At 38.0% G+C, this 22,155-nt stretch overlaps 2 protein-coding genes across 3 annotated transcripts; one reads left to right on the top strand and one right to left on the bottom strand.

Annotated features, from left to right (window-relative positions):
• Positions 1-614: 614 nt before the first annotated feature.
• Positions 615-20,974, bottom strand: LOC141390507 (uncharacterized). Of its 2 annotated transcripts, XM_073963462.1 has the most exons (6): positions 20,936-20,974; positions 19,475-19,882; positions 19,313-19,398; positions 12,125-12,208; positions 898-1,148; positions 615-828 (listed from the first exon to the last, which is right to left on the bottom strand). In XM_073963462.1, the coding sequence occupies exons 2-6, from the start codon at positions 19,878-19,880 to the stop codon at positions 702-704; spliced, it is 954 nt and encodes a 317-aa protein (XP_073819563.1). In that variant the 5' UTR covers positions 19,881-19,882; positions 20,936-20,974; the 3' UTR covers positions 615-701. The 2 variants fall into 2 exon arrangements, with proteins under 2 accessions (XP_073819563.1, XP_073819564.1); XM_073963463.1 differs by lacking the exon at positions 12,125-12,208.
• Positions 6,103-8,101, top strand: LOC141390506 (uncharacterized). The gene is made up of 2 exons (XM_073963461.1): positions 6,103-7,835; positions 7,995-8,101. The coding sequence occupies exon 1, from the start codon at positions 6,291-6,293 to the stop codon at positions 7,761-7,763; it is 1,473 nt and encodes a 490-aa protein (XP_073819562.1). The 5' UTR covers positions 6,103-6,290; the 3' UTR covers positions 7,764-7,835; positions 7,995-8,101.
• Positions 20,975-22,155: the final 1,181 nt, after the last annotated feature.

Raw genomic sequence — 22,155 nt, forward strand, 5'->3', positions numbered from 1 at the left:
TCGTAACAACAGAAATTAACTTCACCTATTTTGAGAAATGTTAACAATTGAATTACCCCATCTTTATTTTTTTATATACGTTAACACCACTTAGGGCTTTGAGCTATGAGCTTTCATGTAATACTGGAGAGCTTTCAATACATGCTGCTATAAACCATATTCAGCCAAAAGCTGTTATTTGTGGATTTCATTGCAAAATAAAACAACAAAAAGCTTTCAAATATTCATTTATTCATTTTACATTTATTTCGGAAAATATTGAGTTTTCGTGACATTTCGCCATAGTGGTGATGTTCTCAACATAGTTCTGTTAGATAATTAAAATTTTTCTTGTTCTTTCTTAAATAATAGAATTTAAATTTAAAGAAAATTTACGTTTTTTATTTCGTTTTGTTTTTCACATGTCTTCATGTTGACATCCTCATAAATACTTATTTGACTAATAGAAATACTTAGAAATTAGGAAATAAATTAATAAAAAAATACCATAAATAATTGGATATTTCTTAATTATAAAGAAGTTTTGTTTTTTTATAATAAATATTGAAAGTTTTTAATAAATATTTAATTTAATAAATAAATAAATACAGAGAAATATTAAACCAGTCCTAGAGTTCAAAAGCTTAATTGGTAAAGTACAAAGAAAAAGGGGAAGTAAAGGGGGGAGGAGAAGGAGTTATTTGTTAGATTAGCTGTGTGACTTAAACTTCATTGCATTCCAAATACAATTGTGAACAATCAAAACCGGAACGCCCTCTGCGGCCAGCATCGTAGATTTGTTCAAAACTACCTTCGCTGGTGCGATCCAACAAGTAGCTTGTGGCATAACTGTTAAAAAAAGAAGTACACAATTTATTGGTATTTTTGTAAAGAAATATAATTTTGTTTAATACTCACGATCCCAATTGGCAGAAAATGCTGCTGCCTCCAATTTCCCGGGTACATTCGGTATTGGCCTCACACATATAACGCTGCAAACACTTATCGTCGGAATTGCGATAGGTACGCACATAACCCTTCAACATGGAAATACTGGCAACAGCAGCATCACTAACGGAATCACGTTTACCCATTGACCTGGCCGACAATGAACGGTGTGAGAAGGAAGTCTTCAAGGCATCCAAGAGATTCATAACAATTTGTATAAACTGTAAGACGAAGCAATGAATGAAAGAAGAGAGACAAGAAAAGAAAAGAACAACAAAACATTAATTCAAGTACATTCCGTAAGTTTCAACACTTGACTAGTACAACTACATACAACGACTATTACGAAGTAAGTAGACGAACTAATTAACATATTGACAAGAATAAAGTGTAGCAGGGAGGGGAGGGAAGGCAAGAAAGAAGAAAATAATACAAATGCGTAAGATAATCAAATTTAAATTTCTAAAGTGTTCTGTTTGTTGTTTGGTATATGTGCTGTACGTTTATGTGTTTGTGTGCGATTGTGTGTGTGGGGTGCGTTAAAAGGGCAAAAGTAATAGTAGAAAAATAAAAGAAAGCAAGTGTTTTTGTGTGAATAGAAATGAAATTGTACAGTGTATAATATAAAAATAAAACAAGAAATATATTTATAGAGAGTGTTTGTGTTTCTTCTTGTTTGGCGTTGTGTGTGCGATTTTTTTAATTTATAGCAACACTGATGGAAAATAAAAATAATATAAAAAAAAAATTTAATTTAATGGAAAGAACTTAGTTCAAATCAAAGGAAAGTTCAATGCAACTCCAAAATTCATAATTGAGGATTGTAAATCTGTAGCGCTCCAACTAACTGCAGCTCCATTTACGATAAGTAAGTGTTTGCCTAAATAATGTGTAATAAATTATAAATTCACGATAGATACCAACCAACCGTTTTCACTAACCATGATATTTATACACTAGGCCCCCAGTTGGTAGATGTATGACCTACAGAAACGGTTTTGAATATTTTAATATTTTTCAGTTACATAAGTAACAAGGGTTACAACCTCAAATTGTTATTCAATAGAATCCATATGAAAAGCCTTCTATGGAGAAGATACCATTAAAAGGCATTCTCTAGACAGAAGACAGAAGCTTACTAAAGATGTAAAACAATTAAAACGTATATATAAACATTCATAAATTAAAAGGCGTTCCACAGACAGATTTCATATTAAAGGTCTTCTTTAGACAGAAAAGCTTGCAATGTGTTAAAGGTTGTTCTACAGAAATAAAAGGTCTCCCGAAAAACTTTAACTTCTATGCATTCTTTGGAGAGAATACAAAAAAGTATTGTGAAGATCTCTCGAGTTATTCTATATAAAGAAGACTTCTCTATGTATTCTATAGATAGAAGTCTTCTTGACGTCTTCTGTAGACAGAGGACCACTATATAGGGAAGACCTCTTGAGGTCTTCTGTATAAAGTAAACCTCAGTGATCTTTTATAGACAGAGGAACAAAAGGCTTCTTGAGGTATTTTCTTTATTGAGAAATTCAATGGACAAAAGTTTTCTTGACGACTTCTCTAGACAGAAGAACTCTTGAAGACTTCTCTAGACAGAAGACTTCTTGAGGTATTCTATAGATAAAATACCCCTTGAGGTTTACTACATCTTAAGGACTTCTACAAACATCCTCTTGAGCAATTCTATAGTCAAAAGTTTTCCTGAAGTCTTTTATAGACAAAAGACCTCTTGAGGACTTCTTTGGACTGACGACTACCTGAGGATTCTCTAGACAGAAGACCTCTTGGGGAGCTCTATAGATAGAAGTCAGTTTGAGGCTTATATAGACAGAAGACCACTAGAGGATTTCTGTAGACAGAAAATCTTTTGAGGACTGCTTTAGGCAGAAGTCCATTTGATATTCTTATAGACAAGAGACCTCTCGAGGACTTTTATCTATAAAAGTCCTCTTGACAACTTCTTTAGGGTATAGCACTCTTTAGGACTTTTAAAAACAATAATCCTCTAGAAGACTTATATAGACAGACGATATCTTGAAGACTTTTTAGACAGAAGACCTCTTAGTAATTCTATAGACACAAAACCTCTTAAGGACTCCTATACGGGGAATACTTCTTGAGACTTCCTTTATCAAAATACCTCTTGAGAACTTTTATAGACAGTAGACCTCTTGGAAAAACTCATGAGGTCTTCTAAGAAGACCTCTTGAGGTCATCTATAGACAGAAGACCTCTTGAGGTCTTCTATATACAGAAGACCTCTTGAGATCTTCTATAGACAGAAGACCTCTTGAGGTCTTCTATAGACAGAAGACCTCTTGATGTCTGCTATAGAAAGAAGACCTCTTGGGGTCTTCTTTAGACAGAAGACCTCTTGATGTCTTCTATAGAAAGAAGACCTCTTGGGGTCTTCTATAGACAGAAGACCTCTTGAGGTCTTCTATAGGCAGAAGACCTCTTGAGGTCTTCCATAGGCAGAAGACCTCTTAAGGTCACCTATAGACAGAAGACCTCGTGGGGTCTTCTATAGACAGAAGACCTCTTGAGGTCTTCTATAGGCAGAAGACCTCTTGCGGTCTTCTATCGACAGAAGACCTCTTGAGGTCTTCTATAGGCAGAAGACCTCTTGCGGTCTTCTATCGACAGAAGACCTCTTGAGGTCTTCTATAGACAGAAGTCCTCTTGCGGACCTCAAGATATTTTCTATAGACAGAAGACTTCTTGAGGTCTTCTATATACAGAAGACCTTTTGAGATCTTCTATAGACAGAAGACCTCTTGAGGTCTTCTATAGACAGAAGACCTCTTGATGTCTGCTATAGAAAGAAGACCTCTTGGGTCTTCTTTAGACAGAAGACCTCTTGATGTCTTCTATAGAAAGAAGACCTCTTGGGGTCTTCTATAGACAGAAGACCTCTTGAGGTCTTCTATAGGCAGAAGACCTCTTGAGGTCTTCTATAGGCAGAAGACCTCTTGAGGTCTTCTATAGGCAGAAGACCTCTTGAGGTCACCTATAGACAGAAGACCTCGTGGGGTCTTCTATAGACAGAAGACCTCTTGAGACAGAAGTCCTCTTGCGGACCTCAAGAGATTTTCTATAGACAGAAGACCTCTTGAAGTCTTCTATAGACAGAAGACCTCTTGAGGTCTTCTATAGATAGAAGACCTCTTGAGGTCTTCTATAAACAGAAGACCTCTTGAGGTGATCTATAGACAGAAGACCTATTGATGTCATCTATAGACAGAAGACCTCTTGAGTTCATCTATAGACAGAAGACCTCTTGAGTTCATCTATAGACAGAAGACCTCTTGAGGTCATCTATAGACAGAAGACCTCTTGAGGTCATCTATAGACAGAAGACCTCAAGAAGTCTTATAGACTTCTTGAGGTCTTCTATAGACATAACACCTCTTGAGTTCATCTATAGACAGAAGAACTCCTGGGGTTTCTATAGACAGAATACCTTATGCGATCTTCTATAGACAGAAGAACTCTTGAGGTTTTCTATAGATAGAAGACCTTTAGGGGACTATAACAGACAAAAGACGTCTTGACTCGCTTTGAGGATTTATACAGCCAGAAGACTTCCTGAGGTCTTCTTTAGATAGAAGGCTTCTTGAGTTCTTCTCTAGACAGAGGAGCTCTTAAGGATTTCTCTTGAAATCTTTTGGAGGAATTCAATAGACATAAAATCTCTTGACGTCTTCTTGGGTACATAAAGACTGAAGTCCTCTTGAGATGTGATATAGACAGTAGATCTCTTGACGTCTTCAACAGATCGAAGGCTTCTAAAGGTCCTCTACAGACGGAAGATCACTTTAGCATTTCTATAGACAAAGGACCTCTTGAGTTCTTCTATAGATAGAAGACCTATTAAGCTCTTCTATAGACATAAGGCCTTTTGGGACACCTATAGGTCCATGACCTCTTGAGGGGTGCTATAGGGAGAAGGCTTCTTGAGTTACTCTATAAACAGAAGCCCTCTTAAGGACATATGCAGGCAGACGCTTCGTGAGGTCTTCTTTAGACCGAAGATTTCTTGAGAAACTCTATAGACAAAATAATTCTTGAGGACTTCTATAGACAGAAAACCTTCTGAGATATCCTATAGACCTTTTGAGGCCGTCTAAAGACAGCAGACCTCTAAAGGACTTCTATAAACAGAAGTCCTCTTGAGACTTCTACGGACATAAGACCTCTTCTGTGGGACATGTAAATGGAAGACGTCTTGAGATCAGACAGAAGACCTCTTGAGGATTTCTATAACAGAAGACATCTTGAGGACTTCTATGGCAGAATACCTGTTGAGGACTTCTTTGGGCAGAAAAGCTCTTGAGAACTTCAATGAACACAATATTTCCGGCGACTTCTTTATACAGAAAACTTCTTGAGAACCTCTATAAACGGAATACCTCTATAGACAAAATAGACAAAAGTTTTTTTTCAAGAGGTGTTCTCCCTTTAGAAGCCCTCATAAGGTCAGCTGTTTAATAAAGACTTCAAGGTCTTCTATCAGTACAAGATGTCGTTTGTCTAAAAAGGCATCAAGAGGTCTTATGCCCAAAAAATACCTCTTGAGGACTTCTTTCTATAGAATACCTTAATAGGTCTTTTGTCTAAAAAGTAAGTCAAAAGATGTTCCGTCTACAGAAGACTTCAAGAACTCTTTTATCTTTCGAATACCTCCAGAGGTCTTCTGTTCATAGAAGACCGCAAGAAGTGATCTGCCCATAAAACATCTCAAGAGGTCATAGAAGACCTCAAGAGGTATTCCGTTTGCAGAAGGCATCAAAAGAGGTCCTTTTTGGATTTCATGCGGTCTTCTTTCCTTAGTGGACCAAAAGAGGTCTAGTGTCTGTAGGTATACTGTCTATAGAAGAATTCAAGATACCTTCTGTGTATAGACGACCTCAAGATGTCTTTTGTTTATAGTAAACCTTAAGAAGTTCTCTGAAGACTTCAAGATGTTTTCGGTCTATAAACAACTTCAAGAAGTCTTCGGTCTTCTTTCGTCTATGGAAAAACTCAAGACACCTTCTGCGTTTGGACGACTTCAAGATGTCTTCTGGAGATGTCTTCTGTTTCTAGAAAGCCTCAGGATGTATTCTGTCTTTAATAACACTAATGTCTATGGAAGACCTCACCCGAGGGTGTTTGTCAGTTCTCCTACCGGGCGCGTCCCCACCGGCGGATAGGGGGAGGTGGATGGTCGGGCTACTCTATCATTTACGAGGGAAATCACTTGTGACATGACCCGTCTAGGGTGGAGTGGCACGACCACCTACCTCTGGAACCTCTGAGGTTCCCGCGGACAAAAAACTGACTACGGGGGTGTTCCCCTAAAACAAAAAACAAACATGGAGGACAAAGAAGGAATAAAAGTTACGGTGCAGGGCCTAAATAACCCAGTACCGGCGGGGAATAGTGATCTGCCTGCGAGTCACACCTCGTCGTCATCAAGCGATCGTGAGCAAACATCTCCCACAGATGTGGGTGCCTTGGCATCTGTGGTCGACGGTACTGCTACAAGCACGCAACCGAAAGGTAAAAAAGATGAGGAGAAAGGGAAGCGAAGGGGGAGTTTAATCTGGACCCAGCCATCCGAGGATGGGAGCGACCCTGACTCCGAATCAGACAGCAGTTGCAAAATTAACACCACCGTTGTGGAGAAGCCCGTTAACGAGGAGGTCCACAAGATGGTAGAAGAGGTAAGCGAAAGCATATCTAAACTTACAACGGAGAAAAAAGTTCGGTGGACTGGAGCCCAGAGACGTAGGTACCAGAGGATCCAGGCACAGCTAAACAAAAAACAGCGGGCCGCACCAAAAGAGATCAACAATCCCTCCACTTCCTCGGAAGCGGCGAAGAGGATTAGATCTCCAGAGGAAGAAAATACCGCCAAACCAAGTAAGAAGAAAATGAGCTTCCCACCATCAAATGCCCCAAGCAATTCCTCTCAAAACCCACGCGAAGGAGACTGCCCAAAGAACCCTTCGACGGAGGGCGAAAAGGAGTGCTCGGGCACGAAGAAGGTGAGCGCGACCGCGGAATCCTCTGGAAGTACCAAGGGCTCTGATAAGAAGCCCAGGGCCTTCCAGAAGAGGAAGATGGGCGCAGAGACTGGCTCGGAGCCGCCATCTACTTACGCCAAGGTGGCCAGGAAGAACTACAGGGACGAGAGGTGCTATGCAGTGATCGATACCAGTAGAGGGTCCGGCAGATTACCTAAAGAACACCAGCAGGCCATCGAAAATATGGTCAGCGATAAAATACTGGAACACATTCTAAAGAGTGGGCCAATAAAAATAGTCAGCAGCGAGCTCAAAGGGGACCTTTTAGTATACCACTTGGGACCGCACGCGAACCCGGCCGCTCTCGAGGAAGTCATCAACAGTGTGACAACTCCTTGGGAAGGCGGAAAATTGAAGCTGGTGAGGAAGGACGAGATACCTCATCTGACTAAAGCGACGGTTTACGTCAAAGGGTATGGCTGCAAGTTCGAGACAGAACGCATGCTCGAGGTCTTTGGCAAGCAAAATGAGACCTTGGAAGTGAAGAGGTGGGAAGTCTTCCACAGGGAGGAGAAAGAGGATGGCACTCTCCTTGTGGTTGGAATTGACGACCTCTCACTATCCAGTCTTACAAAGACAAAGGGTAAGGCGTACTACATCTGTAATGCAGTCACCTTTAAAGTTGGAAGGGCACGAGTCGGGGAAGAAGAAGAGGATGCCCACCAAACCAGCAAGGAGGACAAACCACCGAGCAATTCCGAAGAGGGGGTCGAAGCCATCAGCGACTCCCAAGAAGCACGATTACTGGATGACTCATGATTGAGGTCATCCAGATAAACCTCCATCGGAGCGAAACGGCAACTCAAGCCCTGATGGATAAAATAAACAAAGGTAAAATACACATCGGTTTAATCCAGGAACCTTGGACCGTAAAGAACAAGGTTTCCGGACTAAACCACATTAATTACCAACTCTTTTACGCTAATACAGGAAACCGACCGAGGACCTGTATTATATGCCATAAAAACTTATGCTTTCTTTTCTCCCCAGAGTTGTCAACCTCGGACGCCACAGTGTTGAAGCAAGGGAATGGTAATATATACCTCGCATCAATCTACCTGCCGTTCGACTCGCCGACATTACCACCTTCGTCGGAGCTACAGCAACTGGTGAGGAAAATCAAGCAAACAGGTAACGAAGTACTAGTAGGTAGCGATGCTAACTCTCACCACATTTCGTGGGGTAGTACTAATACTAACAAGAGGGGTCAAGCCCTTCTAGAATTTTTGAATACTAACGACCTGATAACCCTTAACATAGGAAATACACCAACCTTTGTTAACAGAGTTAGGGAGGAAGTATTAGATGTAACAATATGTTCAGAAAATCTAATAAACGAGGTACATGAGTGGAGAGTTTCAAAGGAACACTCCTTCTCTGACCATAGGTATATTAGGTTTAAAATATCAAGGCCACCGCCGAATCGGATAACTTTCCGAAATAAATCCAAAACTAATTGGGCTAAATTCGGAAAACAAGTAAAAGATAGACTAGGGCAAGAAGTTGAGGTTTGCCTAAGCAAAGAAGATATTGATAGGAATGTCAATAAACTAACAGAGGCTCTAGTAAGGTCTTTCGAAGAAAGTTGTCCACTTCGAGAGAGGAAATCTGCCTACGAAAAACCCTGGATGACAGGGGAAATTCGTAACAAAGGCAAAGAGGTCCGAAGACTTTACAATAGGGCAAAACGTAAAAAAGCAGCTGTATTCTGGGACAACTACCAAACAAAACTAAAAGAATACAACAAAATGACAAGAAACGCCAAACGAAACTCCTGGAAGCTTTTTTATGAACAGGTAGATAGCGTGAATGACGTCTCTAAAATTAAAAAGTTTCTATCTAAAACTCACTCACAACCCGAGCTTCTGGTTGATGAGACGGGTAAAAAGATGGAAACAGCCGAGGAAACTCTAAGCCTTCTGATGAGAACGCACTTCTCGTCGAGTACTACGGCACATACGGTGTCACCGATGGAGATAGCTTATGCATCAGAAGAAGCACCAAAAATCAACAACTTGATGATTAAAGAAGCAATAATGAGCTTCTCACCATACAAAGCAGCGGGACCAGACCAGATTTTCCCAGCCTTACTTCAAAGGGAAGTGGACTATATTTCGTCCAATCTGGTCGAGATTTTCAATGCTTGCTTAAACTTTGCGTATACTCCATTGGCCTGGCAAGAGGCAAGGGTAGTATTCATTCCCAAGCCCGGCAAGTCAAGTTATGCAATACCAAAATCTTATCGTCCGATAAGTTTAACTTCATTCTTACTCAAAACAATGGAACGGACGGTCGACACCATGATAAAGAGTAACATCCCTAACGATATGCTCAAGTACAAACAACATGCATACGTAAAAGGTAGATCAGTGGAAACCGCATTACATGAGGTAGTACACCACATAGAGAGAACCTTCGAGATGAAATTGTATACTCTCGCAGTTTGCATCGACATCGAAGGAGCGTTCAACAACGTCAGCACCGAAACGCTAATCCACTCCTTAGACGAGTTTCAGGTAAACCGGGCCTTGAGGCACTGGATAGACCACATGCTAAGGAATAGATGGATAAGCTGCGCGCTACAAGACGTAACAAAAAGAGACAAAGTTGGTCAGGGGACGCCACAGGGAGGAATACTATCACCTCTCCTATGGGTTACCACCATAAATAGTCTACTAAGGAACTTAACCGACGAAGGATTTGAACCCATCTGCTATGCAGACGACGTTATAATACTTCTTAGGGGAAAGAATCCAAATATACTCTGTAGAAGGGCCGAAACGGCTCTAAAAATAGCATACAACTGGGCTAGACCGAGAGGTCTAAATGTCAACCCGGAAAAAACAGAATTATGTCTATTCACTAGGAAAACGAAAATAGGAGCTTACGAAGAACCCGTTTTCCTAGATAAGATGATAAACATTTCTCCAACAATTAAGTACCTGGGAGTAATTCTAGACAGGAAACTTAAATGGAGAGACCATATTCAGGAAAGGGCTAATAAAGCCCACAGATGTTGGTCAACCTGCAGAAGAGCTATAGGCTCAAAATGGGGTTTCAATCCTAGGATGACACACTGGTTATACAGAAGCGTAATTAGACCGATTCTAACTTACGCTTCTGTGGTATGGTGGACAGCTACGGACAAGAAATGCAACGTAAAAGTACTGCAAAAAGTCCAAAGAACGTGCTGCTTAAGTATTAGCGGGGCAATGAGGACTACACCAACTAGGGCTTTAGAGACAATTTTATTTGTCCACCCAATAGAAATTCATGTAAGGTATGAGGCAGCCATCGCAGCTATAAGACTTAAGTCGATGAGCGAGTGGATCGTAAGAGACCACCAAACATACCACCAAAACATATTACAGGTTACAACGGGTGAGTCAATAGATCATATTGTATCAGACCGTATACCTGAAACAATTGAATCCGCCTTGTGTGAAATTTTAATACCAGACAGGGACATGTGGATCGATGGAACCCTAGAACGGATGCCAACTGGAAGCTGTGGGTTCACAGATGGGGCCGTTCTAGGGGGGAGAACGGGTCTGGGTCTATATATCGAAGACCAGGAAACTAGAATCTCCCTTCGACTGCCGGATCATAATACGATCCTACAGGCCGAAATCCGAGCGATCACAGAGTGTCTGAACTGGTTTAAAGCTAACACAAGGCCAATCACTGTAAACATCCTAACGGACAGTAAAGCAGCAATTAAAGCAATAACAAGCAAGACGGTGAAATCAAAAACTGTCCTGCAGTGTAAAAAATCAATCAACGACTACTCCCACCATGGTTCTGTTAACATTATATGGGTACCAGGACATAAAGGGATTAGGGGTAACGAGATAGCCAACTCCTTGGCAAGGCAAGCCAGAGAGCAAGCTACGATAAGCCTAGATAATGCTAAGCCTTTAAAAGCGACGCGTCTAGAGTTAAAAGCATGGGCAGAAAACGCCCATACATCCCTCTGGAACACTGAAGAGAAAGGGAAAAATACAAAAATCCTCTGGGGAAACCCAGACCAGGATAAAACAAAGGAACTCCTGCAAATGAGTAAAAAAGACATTAGTAGACTGACAGGCATCTTTACAGGACACCTAGGGCTACAAGCACACCTGCACAAAATCGGTTGTGCAGAAAGCAGCGAATGCAGAGCATGCGGAGAGGACGACGAAACGTTGGAACACTATCTCTGTCATTGCCCAGCCTTCGCGACGCTAAGAAACCAATTTCTAGGAAATAACACTATACCAGAACTCCACCAAATTAGGGCAAGCGAGTTCAAAAACTTAAGAGATTATGTCAATGGCACAGAATTTCTTAACTGATAAATTTATTTTCTTTTCAATAAATTAAGCAATAAAAAATTTATTCCCCTTAGGCTTCCGAAATTAGAGCGCACAACAGGCCTATACTGGCTTAAGTGTATGCCCCATACGGGCATGTGGCGATTCTTATATTCGCCCCTCTTTTCAACCTAACCTAACCTAACCTATGGAAGACCTCAAGAGGTCTTCGTCTTTAGAAAACCTTGTAAAGCCTTCTATCTTAAGGAAACATCAATAAGTCTTCCGAATTTAGAAGAATTCAAGTTACCTTCTGCCTATAGACGACCTCAAGATATCTTCTGTATATTGCAGACTTCGAAAGGTCTTTTGTATATAAAAGACCATGGAAGGTATTTTTTTTTTGTAGAAAACCACAAAAAGTCTGCTCTCTTTAAAACCCGTAGTGATTTACCTTCTCGAGATGAAAGATTTCTATCTGTCCCAGGTCCTGGAAGAGTTTACTATTGTTGAAATTTTTAAAAGATTTTCCTTTAAAATTTTGTCAAAAAATTTAGAAATAGTAGATAGCGCACGTTCCGGAACAGAGCATCCATAAATAATTTTCATAGTGTGGAAGAACAATAAAAATTTCTTATCTTATTGTCCAATATCACAATTCTCATTTTTTGCAAATAAATTCCACATTCTTATAATTTCTTTCAGTGTTGCTAACAAAATGTAAAAAAATCCAATTTAATTAAACAATATAATATAAAAAAGTGTATAGCTTTTTGTCTACATACAATACAATACATAACGATATATAATTTATATATAATTTGTTACCTCTCCAGCTTGTTTGGCCATTGAGTTGACTTGTTCTGGATCTTTTGTACCAAGTACCGATGATAATACTGCCGCCAAGATGCCCTGTATTTTTTATTGTTTGTTTTAATTTTTTGTTTGTTTATTTTTTGCAAGCATTTCGCAGCCACCATGTTTTTGTTTTTTTTTTTTTATAGAATAAATCCAACCATAACCACATTAACCAGTAGTATTTGTTTGTTTAAATTGTATTTTTCAGTTTTACATGAAAGTTTGTATGTTTTGTTTTTTTGTTTTTAAAAGAAAGCAAAAAAATACAAATATATATTATTGTCAATACAGCAACAATATCAACAACATGAAAATAAAATGGAGAAAAGAGAAATAAATAGAAAATTTTTTCTTAATATTTGGGTTTTTTGTTTTGTAAATTAATAATAATGTTATGTGTTTGATTAAATTGTATAGATGTGGATGGATGTGTGTGGTATGTATGTTGATAGGTTTGTTTGTATGAGAGAGACTATCAAACATATCTGGGCTTTCAAATGCTTTTTCATGGTGTTTGAACGTTATGATGCCTGTTTTTGCCTTTTCGATTGCTATAAAAACAGTATGTCTGCTAAAAAATAATTGGGTAATTGGAAAAATATAGTTTTGTGTTCCTAACTAAGAGGTGGAGGGAGGATGGTATATTTGTAATGAAACAAAAACAACAACAAAAGTGGGTGTATTTAAATCTTAAATCCTCGTGGTTCTATTGAAAACCTAAAAACAGTAAATGCGCTAGATAACTCATATTTTCTATAAGACCAAGGTCTGAAATTAAAATATTTGTTTATTTCAAGGTTAGCAAGATTTAGGTTCCTATGCAATGTCTATGGTATTACGTAGTCCATTAAGTCCAGTGTTTTTAGGGTTTATTGCTGACATTTATATGTTTTACCCGATTTTATATTTCCACTATAAAGATAATATTTACCGTAACAATTCTATGTAGAAATTGTGATATGGTTTCCTCCACCGACATAGCCAGGAGGCCTACAACTCCTGATCGGCTTCCACATGTCAAAGTCTTGTAGTTACCTCGGCCTCTCCCATCTCCATGAATAGACTTTCAAATGTTGAAGATCCACCAAATTTTTTGGCTTTTACCTAGAGTTTCCTTACTCTACAGAGAACATACAGTAGAAGTACTTTGGAACGGTATAAAACACTGCATTATATATGTATGTCATGAAACTAGACGTCAGTTATACTGTGAGTTTCCAGTCGAAACTACTTTTCTCCAGATTCACGCCGGTGAATAAAATGTTATTTATCTTACATTCTTACGTGCACCCATGCCCCAACTAAAGACAAGCCCAGTAGATTAATACCCAAATAAGGAAATTTAATATTTTTGGCTAATAGTCGTAAAATACAGCCTCCAAAGGCTGAAAGATTTTTAGTCATATATATTGGATTAAGCTGGACGTAGTAAATATAATGCAAAACAAATAAAAAAAGTATCGGTCAGTTGTGCTGACAGAGATATACAATCGGCAGGGTTTTGATCTTGGACCAATATCTCAGGAAGCATTGTTTTATTCCGGAAAAAGATTGTGCCGCTTTAAATGAGGCCGCTAGAACAACCTACTGAAAAAAGAATCTAAACGATACGAGAGGAGCTCTTAAACTCCACTTTTTTGAATTTTGTGTGGGAGGCACCCGAATGAGTGGACCATAGCGCATATACCAACCTGATACATGACTGGATGAAATAATATGATGTGCATAGTCTGCATCAATCAGAAAATACCTGCAAGGATTATCTCGCGGATTTGCCATTTTGGGTGGTGCCGTCAGGGTTTCTTGGATCATTTTTCCCAATATCACAGGAAGTATGGACTTGCGCAAAAAAAAATGTGCCGTCGTAAAAGGAGCCGCAAAACGCCTCTCAAAACGATCCGAGAGGAGCTGTTAAACTTCACTTTATCCGAATTTTTGTGTGGGAGGTACCCGAAGAAGTGGGCCGATATAGACCATATGCCAATCTGATACATAACTGGATGAAATAATATGATGTGCAAAGTCTACACCAATCAGAAACTCCCTGCAAGAATTACTAGCGAATTTGGCATTTTGGTCAGGATTTCTTGGAACTTTTAAGCCAATATCTCAGGAAGTATGGGCTTGCGCAAAAAAAAAAATTACAGTCGTAAAGGGAGCCGCATGGAGAACTTACTGAAACAAATTTCAAACCGATCGGACAGGAGCTGTTAAACTTTACTTTAAGCGAATTTTGTGTGGAAGGTACCCGAAGAAGTGGATCAGTAAAGTCCATATTCGAACCCAATCTATATTTGGAAGGAATAATACGATGTGCAAAGTTTGGACCAAATCGCTTGCTCCCTTCGAGAGTTATCGTTCACACCATTTTACAGACAATTTTTGAACTTTTTTGAGGAGGTACCCGAAAAAGTGGCCAATCTTCGAACTTAAACTAAGTTTGGATAAAATATTACGATACCCAAAATTTGGTTCGACAGACAGACGAACGGACTGGCTAAATCGACTCCAAATTGTCTGAAACGAATTTCGTCCAAACATACTTGGGAGGCACATTTTCGGCCGTATCACAGTGTTATACCCTTTTAGCCTAAAGACTGAGGGTATAATGACACAATACGAAGCTGAATATAGGAAAGTAAAAGCACTGCTCGTTCAGCGAAACATATGCATTAGCAAAGTATTAATCACTTCGTCCAAGCAACCCCAAAATATTTGGAACCCATAACTTAGTTCGAAGAATATTGAGAGAATTCAGACAGAACTACACAGTTAGAAAGAACACATAAATTCCGATGTTGATTGGGGGATAAGTTTGTACAACATCAACCATATTTGTTGTGATTAAAGCGTGCTGCGCGAAAACGTCGGCCCTGAAGCACTCCATTAATCTCCAACAAACCTATTTTGGGGGGTTCAGTGAGGTATTATGTCGATGGTATCAGAACCAACATCATCAAGTCAAACCAGTAAACGGGCTGTTATTATGATGCCATCTATAAAGTTCGAGGCTATTGGAAAAATGAAAAAATTAGTCTTGTTCGTAGGTGATGATACCTCAGATCCATTAAGAAGGAAATCGTACCCTCAATGAAATCAATGTCGGAGGATCTTGTTAAATCATATTTTTCTTATGAAGAGACCTGATATACTCTACAGGGTGACCACACATACTCTCCATAACAAGAAAAATCCCTTCCATGTACTTTAAGTTATTCGATAAAGGAGTTTATGATAATTTTGAGGACGATGGTCTCCTTATAATTTGTATCCAGCAAAAATTCGGATCCGTTAGTCATTATGTAACCCATTACAAAGTAATGTAAGCGCAAATAACTACTTATATTACTACTTACTAAGTTATGAGTATGGTGGCAGAGGGTGTGTGTGTCCGACAACAAACCTTAGGCTCACCGTCGGCACGCGAGCATTTTGTTGACAAAATAAAGAACAGATGGTGGTGCACATATTAGCGTTTAAACAACCCTTAATGTACGTACACATTGACGAATGTATAGTATGTAAGGCTAGAAATCCAGCATAGAGCGAAATAAAATAAAATATGATTTGAAAACAAAGTCCACCTCAATTTTTCTAAAAATAACATTTTTTAACTTATTTTCCAACTTCTAGTGGTCTAGAATAACCAGTAATTCAGGGCGACATCGCTTGTTAATATAATGGGAGAGTAAGAGGTTTTGTAAGTTGTTACGACTACTAAAAAGTACTATAATAACCCTTTATTTAGTAAGTACTTCTTTTGCTGGCTATATGCATTATGATCCCAACATTGTCTATCCCTGATACAGCTCCAGTATATTTATAGACACTTTTCGAATGGTTCTAAAGAAATATTACGATATGTAGTGATTACACTACCGTAGGGCTATACGGGTTTCGTGCCAACATCGCAGTATGTATGGACTTCGCCGAATAACCGGGCATATTTTTTCCATATGTAGGTCAAGTTCGAGTATGAGCAATATCGGTGCCCTTGTGATATAGCCCCCATATAACGGTACATCCGGACTTATGATATTTTGAAATTTTTGGCTGCATTTTTGTCCAAACTAGCTGACATTTTAGTTGCGCAGTGTTCACGAAAGTTCTCCACTAAACTACCTGAAATTTACCATTTTAAGATCCACATGATCTCAAAACTGCAGTACCAACATTTTCAACATAGGTCCATGTTTTGATCATAGGCCCCGCCCGGTACATTGAGAATATTAGGTAAATTTTTCAACTGAACTACCTGTAATTTGGAAATTGAGGTTCCAAGTGGTCACTAAATTTCTTCACTAAAGATTTCAATATAGATCCACGTTTTTTGAATACAGCCCCATATAATGGTACCTTCCGATTTTACGTATTTTAAGGATATTTGCTACATTTTTTACCGAACTAGCTAAAATTTGCCATTTGAGGTTCCAAGTGGTCTAAAAATTTCTCCACCACAAATTTTCAACATAGGTCCATGTTTTGGTATAGGACTCATATGACGGTACCTCCGGATTTTCAGTATTTTGAGAATTTAGGTACTTTTTTAGCCGAACTACCTGTAATTTGGCATTAGAGGTTCCCAGTGGTCACAATGCTGCTCCAACAAAAATTGCCAACATACATCCATGTTTAGTATAGCCCCCTTATAATGGTATCTCCTGATTTTACGTATTTTGAAGATTTTTGTTACATTTTCTGACCGAACAATCTGTAATTTTTAAGTTTCAATTGGTCAAAAAACTTCCCCAGCAAATTTTTCCAACATAGGTCATGTTTTGGTATAGCTCCCATATAAAGGTATCTCCCGATTTTACGTATTTAACGGATGTTTGCTGCATTTGTCAACCAAACTACCTGTATTTTGCTAGTTGAGGTTTCATGTGGTAACAAAACTTCTTCACCTAAATTTTAGGTATTTTGAGGATACTTGATACACGGTGCGCCTTAATTAATTTTAAATGAAAGGTGCTTACACTTGGGTATCACATTTTTAAGGCTTTTTTAGGTTTTAACGATTTTTCTTGTAAACCGCAAGCTTTATCGAAATGGTATTAGAGAAAATGTTGTAGCAATAAAAATTCCCTACCAGATTGACTTTAATGGTATTTTCTTAGGTTTTACCATTTTTAAGATATAGAAGTTCAAATTGGGACAATGTACTTACTGACTTATCGCCTCTTTATAAAACAATGTCATATACGGTGCACCTTAACTAACTTTAAATGAAAACCGCTTACTCCTGGAAAGTTTTTGCGGATTCTGAAACAGCAATGTTCATAGATGAGATAAATCCAAAAACAAGAAAAAATCGCTGGAGGGATTTTTAAATAAATCGCGGTCAAATTTCAAATTTTTAGGTTTATTTTAGGTTTTCGCGATTTTACTTGAAAACCTCAAGTCCTATGGAAGTGAGGCTAAAGAAAATTTTGTAGCTGTGAAAATTATCAAGAGGACTGACCGTTATGATTTGTTCCTAGGTTTTACCATTTTTGAGATGTAGAAGTTCAGATCTCATTTGTAGGTTTTTTTGTTTAGGTTTTCACGATGTGCATGAAAACGGTAAGTCTTATCGAAATAGAACTAGAGAAAATCTTATAGCTGTGAAAATTCTCTACAAGATTGGCTTTCGTTATTTCTTCCAAGGTTGTACCATTTTGGAGATATATAAGTTTATGTTGGGAAATTGCAGTCATGACTTTGTTTTATAAGGAGACGATGCTTATAATGTTTTGTCCCAATTTGATATTCTATATCTCAAAAACGGTAAAGCCTAAGAAAATATCATAAACGACAATCTTGCTTTTCACTGCTACAACATTTTCCTTAGGTCCGTTTTGATAGCGCTTGCGGTTTCTCAGAAAAATCGTGCAAACCTAAATAAGCCCTAAAACTGTGACCTTGGATTTATTTGAAAATCCCTACGGCGATTTTTTTTCGATTTTTCTAATCTATGAACATTGCTGTTTCAAAATCCGTAAAAACTTCCCAAGTGTAAGCACCTTTCATTTAAAATTAGTTAAGGCGCACTGTGTACAATTTTCGATGGAACTACCTGTAATTTGACATTTTACATGCCCAGTGATCACAAAACTTATCCACCAAAATTTGTCAAGATAGGTCCATGTTTTGGTATAGCCCCCATATAAAGGTACCTGCCGATTTTAGGTATTTAACTAATTCGAAGTTCCAAGTGATCACAAAACTACTCCAATAAAAATTTTCAATGTAGGTCTATGCTTTAGTATAACCCCCATATAGCGGTACCTCCCGATTTTAGGTATTTTTAGGATTTTCGCTACAGTATGCGACTAAACTACCTGGAATTTGCCATTGAGTGGACACACAACCACTCCACAAAAAATTTCCATGTTTTGGTAGCCCCCACATGTACATAAGTTACCTCCGGATTTTAGGTATACTGAGGAATTTATATGCATTTTTTGTCCGAACTTCCTTTAATTTAATATTTAAGGTTATTGATGGTCACAGCGCTTCTCCACCAAGAAAGTCTGTCCAAATGGGTCCATTTTTTGGGATATGCCCCATGTAACTGTTCCTCCCGATATTCGATATTTTGAGAATTGTAGCGTCATTAATTTGAGTCTCACAGTGTAACAAATCTTCTACACCAAATACAAAATATAGCGTCTGAGCTAAACTATCCCAATACAATATCTTGAAAATTGTATTTTAATGACATATAACTTTGATTCTGTTTGGTATATTAAAGCATGTAACCTGCTAATTAAGAAGACGATCAGATCTTTTTATCAGTACCAAGTTCTTGTTGGTTCTTCTTCGTTCTTTAATTTATTTATTTATCTGCCTATAAGGAAAACCCCCCAATCATAACTCCATCATTCCTGCATCATTGTTATTTTGCTCATATTAGTAATAATACTTGACAATTGACATCTAAAATCTATAACAAACATAAGCAAGTAATTGTTAAATCTTTCTAAAATTCACCATACTAAATGATCCAACGTATCCCTAATATTCTCTTTTATGTGAAAAAACGCATTTGAAAGCACACATAAGGAAGTTAGTTTACCAAAGAATATGTTTTCAAATATATACAGTAAAAGGAAAGTGCATTCTACATAAATGAATGGAAGCCAGTTTTCTATTTAAAACAAAAATAACAAATATTACCTGCATGGGAGAACCGCCATTGTCAACTTTGTCAATGCCATCGCTGGGAGCACCACCGCCCAACAAAGTGTTGATGATTTTCAAACCTGCAACAAAATACACAAAAAATAATATTCAATTAAAATAAAATGCATATGGCCACAACTCAAAGATTAAACAAACCCATTGAAATAACATTAGCCCAGGGTGAGGCACCAAAACCGCCATCAACATCATCCGATTTTGTGGGAGCATTAGCACCACCATTAAAGAACATTGTCAATACGGTGGACAGCATATTCGACCATGAGAAACCATTTGGTGCTTCCGATATTTGATTGCCTTCGATTTCATCTTCAACGGCATCTAATGCCACCTTCTTGGAGGCATTTGGTTTAACGGCATATTTGCGTGCACTTTCGGCAGCTGGATTATAGACAGGCGATTGTTGTTGCTGTTGTTGTGTTCGGCTGGTAATCAAACGTCTTTGGTAAACTTCGTTTTGTGGATAGGCATAGGTCAGGAGAAGGCAATTTGTGACCACTATTGCTAGAAGTGTGAAAGCATTTATTCTGTTTTGTTGTGCCATGGCTGTAAGGAAAAATAAATAAAAAAAATGAAGTTTGTTACTTAAGTCTTTCGTTTTTTGTGAGAGGGGATTTGTATTTTTTTTCGTTTTCTAGAACAAATGGAAAATAATCATAAACCAATCAATGCAACCTTTCTTTTTTTTTGTTTCCTCAGCATATCTTTCACATTCCATTTGCTTGCCTCGGCACACTAGTTCATTATCATGACTTTATTTCCCATTTCTTTAACATGCCACAAAAATATATGGCAATCGTTCGTTGTGGTTTACTAGCAACCAATTCTTTGTAACTAATAAACATATATCAGCGTCATATACAGGGTAGAACAAAATTGTTGGGAATATTTCATTACGTTTTTAGTTTTCAAACACAACTAAAATCTAAATCTTTTCCAGGCATGTCATCAAATCAAATTTTTAACAGCCAATCCTGAGTTTCCTGAAGGATCAGATGAACTTCTTTCTCTATCCGTGAATAAAGTCCGATGGCATCATATGGTTGATGTTGAGTCCGGTGAGCGTACAGATGGCTAAATCTAGTGAGTTTTCATCTAAAACAATAACATGTATGTATATACCCCTCCCCATCCATAAGGAAATCGTTTTAATTTTTTTGAGATTTTTCTTCTATTAGGTCTTATTTGGTCTTGTTAGGACCAGGTAATCCATTAATCTCCAACTTACCGCCTGAAAACATTTAATACTGAAATTTTTTTGAAAAATTATCCATTGAAATTTGCTTTACCCTGTTTAAACAACAACTCGTTTATATAATACCGTTGAATTAAAAATTTTCTCTCATTTTATTGTTCTTGTTGTTGCTGTCTATACATTTTCCATTCGTTTTGTTTTATTGCTGTTTGATCTTTTTGACTGCAAGCCGCAAATTTGTGGAACACTTATGAGTGTTACCTAGGCTGGCTGGCATGTATTCGTTTATACGCTCTATTATGGCTATGTAGAAAGAAAAAAAAAATCACCACAAGAACAACAAACAAGCAAAAAAGAAATGGTTAACTGTTTTTAGCGGAAATTGCACAGCGCAGCGCACACACCATAGAAGTAGAAAATTTTATTTTAAAAGCCAAACCATATTTTTTGTAGATTGAGGTGATGTGAGCAACTAGCAGGCAATAACTAGGAAACAACAACAAGTCACGGCTAGCTAATAGAATTATCAGTGCCTCTTGAGTTCCAACTTCTTTTCTACACTTGCTACTTGCTCTTACTTGGCCAAACCTGTCAAACATGTTTGATTGCTGGTTTTGTGCTGTATGTTGGTTGGTTGGTATGTTGCAGCTATTTTAGTTTTCTGTCTTCATTGGCTCCACCACGAACGAATGTGTGACACAATTTACATTTTATAACTTAGCCACTTGTCAATGTTGTCTTAAAAAAGCAAGACATTTTAATTATGGAGGCTATGTAAATTTAGAAAGCCGTTCCTAAATTGTTTCTACTTTTGTTGTTGTTGTTCTTGGGGAAGAGAAATGTTTATTAAGAGTGTTGTTATAATTGCAAGCACCTGTTAGTGGTGCTTTTGGGTAAAAATGTTTGAAGCGATGATGTAGAAAATTTGTTCGTAGTAAAGATAAAGAAGTAAGAACTGATGTCAAAGTTGTTAAAAACTCATAAACATGATTTGAAAAAAATCGCCAAATTTTACGGAAATAAATGCGTTGTTTATTTCAACAAATGTAGGAAAATGGTAATTCGTACCAGACCTCCTAAATTGGTGAGCCACGCATAGGATGATGGATACTTATTCGACCATTAACTAAACCATTAGTATTTTTCTGCGAAAAATATTGGCCTGAAGAAGCAACTTTATTACTATCCGTAAAAATGTACGTATCTAAAACATGGGTGTATTCACAAGCAGATAATTCAGTACTTTTGTTTGAGGGAAAATGTGTTCCAAAGATGTATGCATGCTGTAACAGATTGAGAACCCTAATTGTCAGATTACACCTAATTTGGGACAAAAATGTCGAACCTACTTCCGCATTTTTGGTGGAGAACTTTCAGGACCACTGGAAACCGTAAATGACAAACTACATCAAATTTGGACAGAAACGTCGATAAGCACTTCAAAAAATCTGAAATTGGGGAGTGACGTTTGGCGGAAAAGTGTTTATACCAATTCGACCAATTTGACCAAATGGATGTATTTTGACCAAATTACACCCAAAATTGGTCCAAAAACGTCAATAAAAACTGAAAAATACCTGAAATCAGGCGGTACCGGACTATGGTATATTTTTTTAAGGAGCAT

Source organism: Musca autumnalis, unplaced genomic scaffold (genome assembly GCF_047663935.1).
Source record: "Musca autumnalis isolate F117 unplaced genomic scaffold, ASM4766393v1 scaffold_1, whole genome shotgun sequence".
Lineage (NCBI taxonomy): Eukaryota > Metazoa > Arthropoda > Insecta > Diptera > Muscidae > Musca > Musca autumnalis.